At 35.1% G+C, this 14,231-nt stretch overlaps 1 protein-coding gene across 1 annotated transcript in view; it reads left to right on the forward strand.

Annotated features, from left to right (window-relative positions):
- The window catches only part of LOC133523712 (ATP-binding cassette subfamily G member 4), a 70,545-nt gene that overhangs the window by 17,446 nt on the left and 38,868 nt on the right, over positions 1 to 14,231 (forward strand). The window contains exon 2 of the mRNA XM_061859396.1: positions 123 to 183. Within this exon, the coding sequence (XP_061715380.1) occupies positions 129 to 183 (55 nt within the window). The 5' untranslated portion in view covers positions 123 to 128. The remainder of the gene's footprint in view (positions 1 to 122; positions 184 to 14,231) is intronic.

A 14,231-nucleotide genomic window follows, 5' to 3' on the forward strand; every position in this document is an offset into this window, starting at 1 on the left:
CTGATTTCTATGTAAAAGAAAAGAATCTGAGTAGATCTTATGAATGATACTATAGGTAGCAAGTTTTCTCATTTATCTAAGTGCTTGTATTTTGTATTCAAATATTTCAATCTTTGTTTCAGTTTACAATGGACTTGGAATTTCGGAACTTGAAATATACAGTATGCAGTCGCTTATCAAAAGGTAAGACAAATGATTATCGTTATTTTATTTCTCTTTATTTTGTTTTAAAATTAATGGTCAGATTGCATTGCAACTCTTCTGCACCTATTGTATAAAAGAACCAAGAACGTAGAACACTTCTATCCCACAACTTTTTGATTGAAGTCGGCCAACACGTTATTAAAAAAGAAAATAAGTGCCTTAACGTACACTTACCTTGGAATTTGCCTAACACTGCTCTAAATGTTATAAAAAAATGACCTCCAACTTGATACGCCTACTCACCTACAAAATTAGCGTTACCTAAGTCGAGAATGTTTTCCGTTGTTCCGTTAACTGCTAACAGCTTGTTGTCATGTGTATAATATGTATGTATTACCTATTTATTTATATGCAAAAGATTATGCGATTTTAGTTTTAAGCATGCATGTACTAGCGACGCGTACATAGTAATACTGATTCCTACCGGTCTGAATTAATGAAATACTATTATTTTTAATAGATTTGATGTTTATGTACCGATATCTAATCCGACATCAATCTAACAACATAGGTACATTAAACATTTCGTGGTTCCAGCCAGTCACATCTAGCGCAGTGAAAACGAAAAAGCTGACAAGTCATGATACCTATTTGGCCAAGTTGTTGGTTTTATAATGTTAGCTGAATAGCAAAATAAATGGTGAATGCTTTCTGATATCTCAGATATTCAAAGCAGCTAACTTTCCCATTTCTCTATATAATTTGTATTGATATTTGTAGCAGCGTCCAAGGCAAATGTCGGCCGTTGCGAATGTTATCATGACTTCCGTACTAATTACTACATACTACAGCTACATAAACACTAATATATAGGTACATATGTATGTACAAAGATAGACTAAATAATATTACGCGAAGGAAAATGTAGAATAAACATCTGTAATTTTAAATTGTACAGCATAGAGGAACTTGGTTGTTGCTCTCTCCGCCTTATCAGGTGTATGTATATTATTGTTTGAGTTTTTTATTTTACTTATTTTGCATACCTACGCACACAAAATTAAAATTCAAATAACTTATATATAAATGAAAAAATAAAATATATCCATGCAATTAGGCGTCTTTGGCATAGTGCCGAGGATGCTAGCAGCATTTCTCTGCTGTATTGCTAAACAAATACGTTGCCCGAGGAAGCTGCCAGCTCTTTCTGGCTGGTCAGAGTAATTTAAGTAGTTACCTAGTCGCTGTCGTTGTCTAGTATCTACAATACAAGCCTTATTGGCAGGCTTACCTACTATCGGACTAGGTCGAATTGTGTAATTACTTATATTTTACAGTACTGTTTATATTTTATATTTAAGAACGAGGACGATGACGTTTTCGGTCTTTCATAAAATGCGTCAATTTAATTCTTAATGTTCTTGCATAACATGCCCGATTAGTCTCATGAAACAATACACAAATCGTTAGCAGCAATTGCTTTTTAATCGATACTTAATATCAAATATAATTTACAACAGTACACAGACAAATTAGTGTAAATTTCGTAATGTAACACTAACCTACCAAACTACGGCCCGATTCGAACTTTAAGATACTACGCAAAGTGACGTTTTTGTTTGAAGAAACGCCACTTTTGACATTGACATAGTCGTGGAATGTATTGGATCCCATACATTCTACCACTCTTCTCTTGCCGCACAGACTCTATCCGATCTTGTATTGACGTAGACTACTACGTTAAAGTGTGAATCGGACCGCTAGGCTATCGGCGCCCACAATTCATATTTGTTATCGATTAATAAGTGATTATTTTGCATCTAATAATAGAATATCATTTTAGGTAAACCACCAGTGGAAAATCGTTTTAGTAATATAATCTTTTCCGTTTAGATAACTTTCGACGATGACACCCATGTATTCGATTGTTTATGAATGAATAAATACACTTTCATATCGTTAAAACTCTTATCTTCTATCAATCAATGACGCTACCACAGCTCTATTACGCTTTCATATATGTTTTCGAAGCGAAACCGTAAAGGGATACATGGCATTTGCGCTTTCCTATAAACACCTTGACTTCCTTACGAGTAGCAAAGATAAGTTAGTTGTAAAGACAGTCAATTCCTATACAAACTTCCGCTTATTAACATTATTGAATTGACAGATGATACACGATTTATTGAGATGAGTCTGCCCGTGACCACGAACGTAACACCACGTTTGAAACGTTAGGCCAAATAATAAACGTATAAGAGTACGCGGTTAAGTCCCGTATTAGTTTTAAAATTAAAATTGTGTCTGAGGCCTTGTTTTGTTAAGCGTGGCGGCATCGGCACCATTTACAAATGAAGACTCGAACTATATGTGGAGATTGACAAACTGTATCAATCACTTGTCCTTCGTAATTTGCTAATAAACAGGTCTCACAAGAGTGTAGCGTACGTTCCGGTAAAGGAAAATGGGAAAGGCAGTTTTCGACACTAGTTGATTGCTGATTACGACCAAAGTCAAAGTTAATAAGTAGATTCAAGCGTTGCTGTTTGTGCAATTTCCTTTTTTTTGTTGGTCGGATGATGCCGAAATGCCATACGTTCATACATTGTAGGAATCTTAGACCATGACAACAAAAGTAATTATTTTACACCTCGGTAGGCGCACATCCACAAACGTACACGTACAAATTTATGTTCTGTAATTATTTGATGTCAAGTAAAATTTATGCACCGTTATTTTTTGGCCTGTAACGGTTATAATACCAAAACAAACCGCATTAAATCTATCAATAATATATTTACCACGCGCAATCAAACCTGCTCAAATCAAGCTACTCGTACCTACGATAAAAAAACGGTTTGGTACAACCGGCTCTTACGACTAGGTAGGTACTCGTAAGTGTGTAAGTGGTCATTGGACTATAATTGCCCTTTACCACGTCTTCCCACAATTACCTTTCGAATTACTTGTGAAGAAGGTAAGGAAAATGGTACGAAGCATGCGTTGGTCATTTACGAATTCCCATTATGTAAAAGTAGTATCGACATTAAGCATGTTGTGGTTACGGAATTTACGGATGCAGTCATTGACATAAATATTTGACCGCAAAATTTGTGATTGAGTGCGGTCATACCTAAAACAACATCTTATTTTGACCTCATCATTAGCGACACTTTTTTGATGCCGGTATTGGGTGTGTCCAGCCTGTGCTAGCGTTTATTTTGCGAGGTGTTTATTTTTCTAGTCTCGCTCGAGGTAGCTAATTTGCATTAGGTTTTTTTGTTGTGGAAGCGGTGGCAGCCGAGTGGATATGATGACGACCGACTTTTAATCTGAAGGTTGCGGATTCAAACCCTGGCTCATATACCAATGACTTTTTCAGAACTTATGTAAGAAACATCATTTGATATTTATCAGTAGCTTTTCGATGAAGGAAACATCTGCGAAGAAATTCAAAGGTGTGTGTGAAGTCCCCAATCCGCATTGGGCTAGCGTGGGGACTATAGCCCAAGTGCATAAGAGGAGGCCTGTGCTCAGCAGTGGGACGTATATAGGCTGAAATATTTTTTTCTTATAATTTTTTGTTGTATTTATCTATTTACTTAACTATCTTGTTCAATAACATGTTATTTAGTACAATACTATAGAGGCCGGGAAATAAAGGGAAGTAGATACTGGATAGGGATACGAGACCGGCAACAACGTTTCTCGCCGAGATTTGTACCTACAGTGCGTTTTTCAAACTTGCAATGAAAAATTAAAATTAAGTAGTTGTTTTATTCTTCGGTTTACACAACTAAAAAGAAATTACGAATCTACTACTATTTGAAGTTTGGATGCCAAGACGTTGTGTCATTTTGACGTTTAAAAACAAAAGAAGGTTGCTTTACAGGCCTAGGTGGGTAAGGTTGAAATTCCTTTACATATTAAGCTTAGAATAAATTTAAAAGTGGAAAAATTACTGTCTTGGGTGAGACTTGAACTCAAGGCCCCTGGATCGATACTCCAGCGCTCTGCCATCTGAGCCACCAAGACCTCATCCATAGGCAGCAAACTTTTCCACTATACGGGTCTAGGGTTCGTCGGGTTCGTTCGCAGATGTTTCTGCTTGTTCAAAATTAATTCCTTTACATATTATCTTCACTCATCGCACGGGATACTTACATAGTATTTCCGGACCTAAGTAATTTGAAGTAAGTCATGTCAACATTTGATTGCAAGTTTGAGAAAAATATCTTGCTGTTTTAGCCTTTTACATATTTGTATTAAAGTTGTTATTAGCACTGCGTATCACTACGGTGAAATATTTGGAATTTTCAGTCATTTTGTACGATTTGCAGCCAGTATTAATATTTTCATATAGAGCCAGCAGTAAAGCGCTGGTGGCCTAGCGGTAAGAGCGTGCGACTTGCAATCCGGAGGTCGCGGGTTCGAACCCCGGCTCGTACCAATGAGTTTTTCGCAACTTATGTACGAAATATCATTTGATATTTGCCAGTCGCTTTTCGGTGAAGGAAAACATCGTGAGGAAACCGGACTAATCCCAACAAGGCCTAGTTTACCCTCTGGGTTGGAAGGTCAGATGGCAGTCGCTTTCGTAAAAACTAGTGCCTACGCCAAATCTTGGGATTAGTTGTCAAGCGGACCCCAGACTCCCATGAGCCGTGGCAAAATGCCGGGACAACGCAAGGAAGAAGATAAAGCCAGCAGTAAATTTTCTTATATTGTTAAAAATAAGTGCGGTCACAGGCACAGAGTGTGTGATAAGTCCGAAGTACAAATACGAATGTGAATTAGATTGGTGGTTGCATTTGTAATTAGTAATTACTTATGCAATTTCTTTATACAAAAATAAGTGAGTCGTTAGCATCCTAATACGTATTTGGTACCTTTATTTTAGCTTTAGGTACATATTTTATATATCAATAATGTAGATTCCAACACGGAAGCGTGTTTATTTTTCTTGTTTGTTTAATCATATCATAGTTCTACTCGTATGTATTTAATGATCTCATTTCGCATTTATTAATTCTACCACGTGTATTAGATACGTTTTTATTTAAACAAAATTGTACGTATGTATCTTAATAAAGTTTAATATTCGTTTAACCAGAGTTAAATTTGATTTAGGTATTTGTTATTTATGGATGCCGAGATATTGATCGAGCGAAGGTTATGGTCTTATGGTTCAAAAAGTGTATTAGGAACGTATAATTACAAAGTGAGTCTTTCAACGCAAGGGAAGCAAAATTTCTCTTCCGTCAGAAAAGCATTGCACTTATCCTCGCGAAATGTTCTTATCGTCAACATAAAAGCTTGTTCATTGAATTATTCATGTCCCATATTTTCGAACAGATTATGCCGATTGCCGATAAAAGATATTGCGATAATTACAGAATACCTTTATACATTCTGAGATGACACGATGACGCATTTTTTACGTTACTTTTATTTGTTACTATGATTCTGTTTTTTCGTTACTTTTATTTGTTACTATGATGATGTTCGTTGTAGTCAGTCAAGATGCATATCTCGCACGCAAATTGATATATTTACGATCGAGCAAATTGTTTTGCATTGCAGTTATGGACATTGTGAATGTCATCTCGCTTTGTGTGGTAAGGCACAGCACAGCGGATGTCATTCCAGATCTAGAGCAGAGCCCAACTGGGGAAATGTGAGGCCCAAGTGGAGGTCCACCTTACTGAATACCGTAGCCAAATAACATTAGATCCTACTCATAGTGTTGTGTTCCTGCCCGTGAGTTAGGATGCCAGAGCTCAACGAGGGTGCGGAGTGTTAGGGTCGGCAAACACGCATGTAACTTCTCCATCACCACCTACCATCAGGCGGGTCGTCGGCTTGTTTCCCACCGACATAGTATAAAAAAAACCTTTTTATGTTTTTTGATATCTAAGTAATAAAGTAAGTAGTAATAAAGTTTTTGGTACTTGAATAAATATGGCAATAACATCTAAAAATCAAATTTAACGCTTGTTCGTAAAACTGGGGTTTTCGTTTAAGTTTTCTTCCAACTCGTAAATAATTATGTAACTTAAGCAACTTTCTAATCTTAATAAGGAAATTATATATATTCGCGCATGTTTGCTCCTATCTTGAAAATTGATCACGTTATTGATCTAACAGCTAGTAATGGTCTGCACCAGGGTGAATCAACTTTTTTTGTTTTGTTATCCTGTCCCGTTGTCCAAGGGACAACAATGGCACAGTTTGTTTGAAGAGACGTTGTATGCCGTTCTATTAACATGCTTAGTAGGGGGGCCATTATGGACATTGGTTATAACGACCACAAAAACGCAAGTTTAATACATTTAAGTACCATAAAATCAGTATTTCCATGAACTTTTGTCCCCTGGACAACTAATCGTAACCATGGCAACGAGTGACGCTAAAAAGTTGATTCTCCCACCAGTTAACTGATTAGTAAGTTATTACCTAATATTAAGTCTGGCTCGATGATTTAAAGCAGAAAAGACTTCGGACTGCACAGGAACCATCAACAGATTCGCGCTTCACCTGCGATCTTTGTGGCAGAAAGTGCCGTGCTGCGATTGGGCTTTACAGTCACAGGAAGAGATGTGCCGCACCTCCGATCTCCGACGGCGCACGGACCTCTTCTTCTTCTTCTTAATAACCTGTCGCTGCAACAATCATCTGTCAAGATGCTGTGGCCAATGATGAATATTATTTAATTACGCTAAGTCGGCGGTTGATGGAAATAAAGAATTAATGTATATTACAGCACCGATAAAATTTATATAACATAATCTAGACTCTAGTTGTAGAATAGCTTGAGGTAAGTACGCCAAATATAATAAGAATTTTATTTAAATTAAAAATATTTATTTTATTGTATCTGCATGAAAATTATACAAAACAACATAAATAACAAACGAAAAAGGTGCTAAAAATATCTGCTTTGGGACTTTGGCTTTTAAATCTATCAAGTAGTTTTATAAGAACAAAAAATACTACATTTTTATTTTATTTGTAACTAACTCTTGCGGGCTTACAGCTGACCCCATAACGCTCACAAGATAGTACCCATACAATGCCAACTTAACAAATAAATGAATTATACATTATACAAATAAGTAAATATTAGATAACAATAAATTAAATTATGTCAAGCTACAGCTAAATAACATTAAATTACAATTAAGTTAAAATAAATGTCACTTATCATAATTTTTGCTTTTAAAAGTGTCATGTTGTCGGCAAATACGTCAGCGTCCTGGATCTGTGACAGAAACTCATTTAACAGCTTAATGGCTCTGACGGTAGGTGCATTGTCACAGACGGACGGTAGGCTTGGTGGGTTCGAGTTTTACCGGCTGTAATGGCAAATATATTTCGCGCGCATACATTGTTACAGTTGCCGAGCAAATAGGGATTAGCAGCCGATTTGCACGGTTAAGTACTGATACAATAAACCATGAAACCAAAGGGATGGTGTTGCGTTGTCGTAATACAGAACCTATGGCCATCCATCCATTTTACATACTCAGACCGGCTCAGGGGTACCACTGTAACATTGTTATCAAACTCGGCAGAACGAAAGGTGTATCACAAAAACAATTAAGGCCCCCTGGGTTCAGGTTCTTCTCTCACTCTCACTGAGAGTAAGATGGCTGTGCGTGCCCGGGATCGCGAATATCATCCTTCTGAATTTTTTTTTTAAGAAAAAGTAATCGACGTTTTCGATGAAAAATAATATTGGGTATTTTTAGAGGCAATTTTCATAATTTTCGCTTTTGTGCAAAAATTGTTACAAATTTTTAAGGTGCGTTTTCGACCTAAGTATTAACGTGATTTTTTTCTATCAAGCGAAAGTCAAGAAATCAGTAGAGAAAGGCCTCAAGACTGTTAATTTTATTTTTTGGCAACCGTTTCTAATCTAAAAAACCGCTACGATTCTTCCTCCGATCTTTCCAAGATCTTAAACGTATCTAAATCATTCTTCGAATCAGGCCGTCATAAACCAATGACGGAATCCGTTACAGGCCTCGTTATCCTTATCCACAATTTATGTAAACATGTTAGAAAAAGCTTAAAGGCAATAAAGAGCATAATATAGAGGATCTACCATACTCGTTGTGACTGACAGTGACCCACTTAGACGTGTAAGTCAAAGGCACTAGTTGAACTTGCTATACCAATCCTAAGGCTGAACGGTTATCTGCATATTATGCATTAGCGGTTACGTCACGTCAGCCGATACAGGATGCTTTTTAAAGGATTATTATAAACGACAGTTCTTGGTGTTGAAAATAATGTTTACAGTACATATGGGGCTACTTTATAGCACTAGTGCGAGAAGTACCATATTACGTTACTGTGTCGAACATTTAAAGGGCCATATGTACTGTAAAACGTTGTACGATACATGTGCGAATAGGTAATTCGCAACTCGTGTCGATTTAAAACACTCCCTTCGGTCGTGTTTTAATTTATCGCCACTCGTTTCGAATTTCCTATTTTTCGCACTTGTATCGTAATGTACTATAACAGATATGACAGATTTTGTTAGTATTTGACATATAATGTAACAGGTTTACGGTGTTTTTTATTTTTATTGAAATATTAGTAAGTAACTTATATTTTACTCGTAACTAGTAATTAATATGAATAAAAGGTTTAAGTTTATACACTGTTGATAAAATCATGGTTGTCAACGAAAACTTTGAGATTACGAAGAAATGAAGGTAAATTTGTTTGTTTTCATTATTTGCAATTTCTATTGAACCTCACTTACAAAATCCTTATTTACATAATAATTATCTACATATACAGAGGTACTACTCGATGTTTTTTTAGAGTTAGTTTATTTCAAGGATGCATTCCCAGGCTTAAATTAAGTGACATTCTCAAAAAACCCGGTATTCTAATAAATAGAATAGAATTATAGAATTTTAACCATTATTAATATTTATTTTGTAATTATTTGTAATTCTAAAATGTACCTTTTTATTTGTATAGGATTAAAATTTATTTTAAATATTTTAACCATTAAGTGTCCTTATTTATTGCTATTTTAACTGTGTACGTTATTTTAATTATTATATTGTAATATGGATCATTTGTTATCTGTAATAAAGAATTGAATTGAATTAGTCCATTTTGGAGATAATCAATGATTTATGTTTATGCCTGTTTACGTATTGATTAGTGTTTAGAATGAGTTTTATACATTTGCTATTAAACGCAAATACTAACTCGGATGATCGGTATTACTTGTCTGGTGGATTAAAATATAATGTCTGTGTTACAACAAGGCTACTAATTAACTTTTACCAAAAAATATAACTACGTCATTCAGTTTCCTTAAATTTACTTAGCCATGCCCCGAAGTTAACGGAAAAATGACGTGTATAACTAGCTTAAATCTAAAATAGACCCTCACTTTAGAAGGATCTTTATTTATTACTAATACCTATGTGATATTGCAACTATTGCAAGTTATTTGGGTGTTTGTTGGTACAATGACAAAGTGTGGCTATGTCATCATTTATAATGACACCTTCTCACTTTGTTGTATCCAAGTTAGTGTAAAGTAAGCTTAGACGGAATCTGTCCAATTCAGTTCAATCACGCAAACGATTGAACGGATTTGACACATAGATAACCTGATTTATAATTGTGACGAAATTTATTATCTGTTTATATATTTAATGCAATGGGCACTGTAGTTGCGATATCTATTGCCACACATATTCTAATATATAAAGCATTTGCTGAGCTATGACTAGAAGATTTAAATTTAAATAAATTTACTCGTACTTCAGTTTTATTTCTCAATAATTCTGGTTTATTTATTGTTATTACCCTTTGAAGAAACTGGTATTAAACTCTAGGTATTTTGTTATTAAAACGTGGGTAATATTTTATAGATAGCTACATAATCATTATTATGTTACAAAGTAATGCCCTATATTATGCAAATGATTCTATTGAGTGGTATGCAAACAAAAAACAATTATTCAATATTTTTAACAATTAATGGATTCATTGAAGATCCAAAAAGCGTATATATTTATATTTTTACTTAATATATTTTTATTTTTTGCTTTACTACCTTTGTTTTTAATTTTTGTACTGAACACATTGTTTTGTATGTAGTGTACCGGAAATTTTCTTATACTTACCTGCTCACGATTTAAGAAATATAATCTTAACTCTTTTCATTATCATGTTAAAGTCCAATTTCGTTTAATTCATTTGAGACGTCGTGCTACGAAACGAATTGTTTTAACCTTTTGTAGTTGTAAAATAGCAAAAGTACGCACATAAGACTATACCCACTTAGTTATTTAAATGGCAATATTGAGCAGGTAATGTAATAAAGTAGGACAAATATGGTTTAATGAAGTGCTTTATGAAACACGTTCCCTAAAGGTAATTAATTGTATTTATAATGTGCAATTGACTACCTTAAGATAATATGCAGTTGACGACCACAAGAGCGCGAACGTCATCGTATAAAATGTAATAAATAATACCTGTTTATGTGTGACTGCAGATTAAATATAAAGGGTGAAGAGTGAAGTTATGGATGAGAAAAATCCGTTTTTAAATCACCTCATAGCTACTCTTAATCTTATGGAAAACTGAGTAAACTCATTTCACAGAGGATCACGATTGACGAAACCGCACTGGAACTGTAACTACTGTTATATTTCTTGCATTCACAGCACACCCGACTTACGAATACAGATAAACTATTCTAGTGATACAGTTAAGTACAACGACGAGCGAAGCGAAGATATCATTCGTAAAGAGTGGAATTAATATCGCAGTCTCGCCAAACCTATCCACTTATCGTCATGGCAAAGGCATCTCGCCGACATAATGTAGCGATCTTAATTGGCCGTTTGTTTAAAGTCAATGTACTTTTAATCTTTGTAATCTGCGGCGATCATTTTGCAGTTAACATTGCCAGTACGAGTAAGTATAAGCAGGATTAAACGAGAATAACCAGAGTCGGTGGACAAAGAAAGTTTTGGGGGTAATATGATCGTACGGGCTATGGTGGGTGGATAAATTCGAGCATGATGCCATAACCGGTTGTAGTAAGTAATGGTAGCATGTAGCTCGGGAGAAATAGATATCATAGAGATAAATTGTGGACCTAAGTGACTAAAAGGTATAAAGATAGAAGAAAGATAAGTATCATACCAAAAGTTAAAGAAACCGACAATTTTTCGTTGCGCCTTAAACAGTTGATGCCTTTTAGATTTGAAAGGAATGTAGATGGTGAAATAAATATTGAGTAGTACCATGCCTGAAGACGGGAAACTTTAAGGCTAGGCTAGAGGAATGAGATGGATTGTTAATACCGTGACTGTATGATTCACTAGTTACAAACGATTTGTACACAGTACAGGCATGACGCTTAATGCATTCTGTGGCAAATGCATTTGTCGGCCTGTGGTCACCTTCGTTGCGTTATGCTTTAACTGTTCCAGCATACAAATGTAGTTTGGCTCATGCTTTTCTTGAGATTGAGAATAACAAGTATTACGTTTCGACCAGATCCGGTACCTGGTTTTGGGTAATAAGATGGTAAGATACATTATTTGATTCTTGACAATGTAAGAAATTCTTATCTGTGGATTTTCCTATTGTACAGGAAAATGCAAATAAGAAAGTGACAAGCAAATAAATAATTCAAAAATGGTTCTATTACCAACCGATTTGATACTCGTAATTGCATTGGTTATAACATCATCATCATATCAGCCGAAGGAAGTTTCGTCCTTTTTACAAGCTTTTATTTAACTTGCTCTGTTAGTGTGTATGGGACAAATCTTGCATGTTAAATTTGACCCACTTCCCGGTTTCCGATGAAGCTGAAAATTTTCATACATATGTAAGTCGGGTGACAATGGAATATTATGGTACCATCAAGCTGATCTGATGATCGAGACAGGAGGTAGCCATAGGAACTCTGCGATAAAATAACGCAACCTAATTGTGTGTGGGGTTTGGGGTTGTTAATTGTCTCGATGAGTATTTCAAAAAATAGATCCCTGTGGAAAAAAAAAAAATACAGTCGGCGATAAAAGTTTGTACCAAAAATTAAATTTTTGCCAAAAACTTATATTTAAATAAGCCTCGTTTATGGTTCCTAAATACTTGGTCTTCCTTCCTTCCTTCGTTACTGTTAAAATGTATTTATTTATTTATATTTAAGCAAATCTTAAAAGCGTCAACACACTATTGAACCGAGTGCTGACCTTCGTGCGGTTCGATAACAAGAAAAGAAAGTTTTCCATTACTTGTTTAGGAGTATTATTACCAGTAACTCTTGGCTTGGCGCTGACTTCGAATAAATCAATTGCTACCGCATATAAATAACTTAGGTTTATCCTTTTTGAAGTTACCTTTTTTCTTTTTTAAGTATTGTTTTAAATTAAAATTTGAAGTTTTTGTTATAAAAGACGCAGCATTCTGCAGGATTCTGTCGACTTGATAACCCCCCCCCCCCCCCCCCCCCCCTTTTTTAAATCGTTTAAAAATAACTTAATTTTAAGTAATAAATTTTAGTTATGGCGCAAACTATCCAAAACAGGTTCGCATTTTCCCTTTTTTCCAAGACGGCGCAAAATGTTTAAAGGAAAACATGATTAACTATGCCGTAATATAAACCACAGAGTTAAACTACACTTAAATCGAGCAATGAAATTACGTAACTCATCTATAATTTGCCTAGTTTCCTTAGTCATTTACCCACGCGCATCGCTTATAGAGGAATTAGAGGTGTGAAATTAATGGTTGTGGTTGCGAAAATAGCCGGTATGTAGATAATTGAATAATTACTAGGTATTATATATGGTTAATAATACTTGTTTATATGAACATACTATGTCAAAAGGGACAGTGATGCATTTATGTAATGAATATACCTATTTTATTAAATTGAAAGTGGTACATTGTAGGTTGATATTAGACTAAGTATATACCTTAAAAAGCTAAAACCCGCTCTGAGCCATGCCGGGTCCAAAGGTCCCCATCACAATCCATCCATGTCCCATTTATGTAATTGCAATTAATTTCAATTTATAATTAAATATGTATTATCCAGCCACGGCAGTCAATGTCCTGTCGATTTTCTAGTTGCATCCTTAATGAGCTTTTTACCTCGGACCAAAGAAGTGGCACAGGTACTAGTTTTTATGAAAGGAACAGTCAGATAATTTGGCCTTTCATATCAAACTAAACTTTTTTGGTATTAGACCAGTTGTCTATAACCGTAGCAAGCATAAACAATACATACCTACCTAATAAGCCAGTATACATAACAAAAACAGCTGTCACTCTTAAAAAAATAAACGCATTAATTACACATCGTCCGGTCAACATCCTATGATAAGGGCAATGTTTTTGGCCTATTTCATTGGAATATGGCGCAGTGAATACCTCTGGCCGGCATGGACCCAACCGACGAAAACAAAAAAATCTATGTGAAGTAAAGCCTGCTAATGGGTTTTTAAGTATCTTCGTATGTACATACTACTAATGCTTACACGAACTTAATAAACAAAACGACTTATAATTGTTGGATAAACTAGACATTTACATCTTTTTTAGTAAATAGTAATGTGCAATATAGAAGGCCATGTTCATGTTCAAGTGAACTGAGTCAAGTGCAGCGCAGCAGGTCATATAACGGGTCTGAGCTTCTCAAGTCGTTATGTACTGGTATATCTGACTGTATCATGGAGTGTAATTTATATATCTAACTGATTGTGTACAAAACCGTAAAATAGCTGGCTTTAAAAGCCAGATTTTTTCACCGGACTTTTTGTAGGAGGTAGTTGATAGATTTATCATTTGTAATTCTTTTATGACCTCTTCTTTGATAGATTAGGGACGTTTAACGGTATAAATTTATACTTTAATTCTGTCACGCTGTAATTTATACGAGTGTCTGTAGCGCTGGCGATCTCATGGACTCAACGATACCTACTTGAATTGGTTTGAGTTTCATTTAACGATTTTCGGATGTTTGTACGTATTTACCTCAGTACCTACTTTATTTATTTTCTTGACTATAATTTCAGGTT

This window comes from Cydia pomonella, chromosome 12, assembly GCF_033807575.1.
Source record: "Cydia pomonella isolate Wapato2018A chromosome 12, ilCydPomo1, whole genome shotgun sequence".
Taxonomy (NCBI): Eukaryota; Metazoa; Arthropoda; class Insecta; order Lepidoptera; family Tortricidae; genus Cydia; species Cydia pomonella.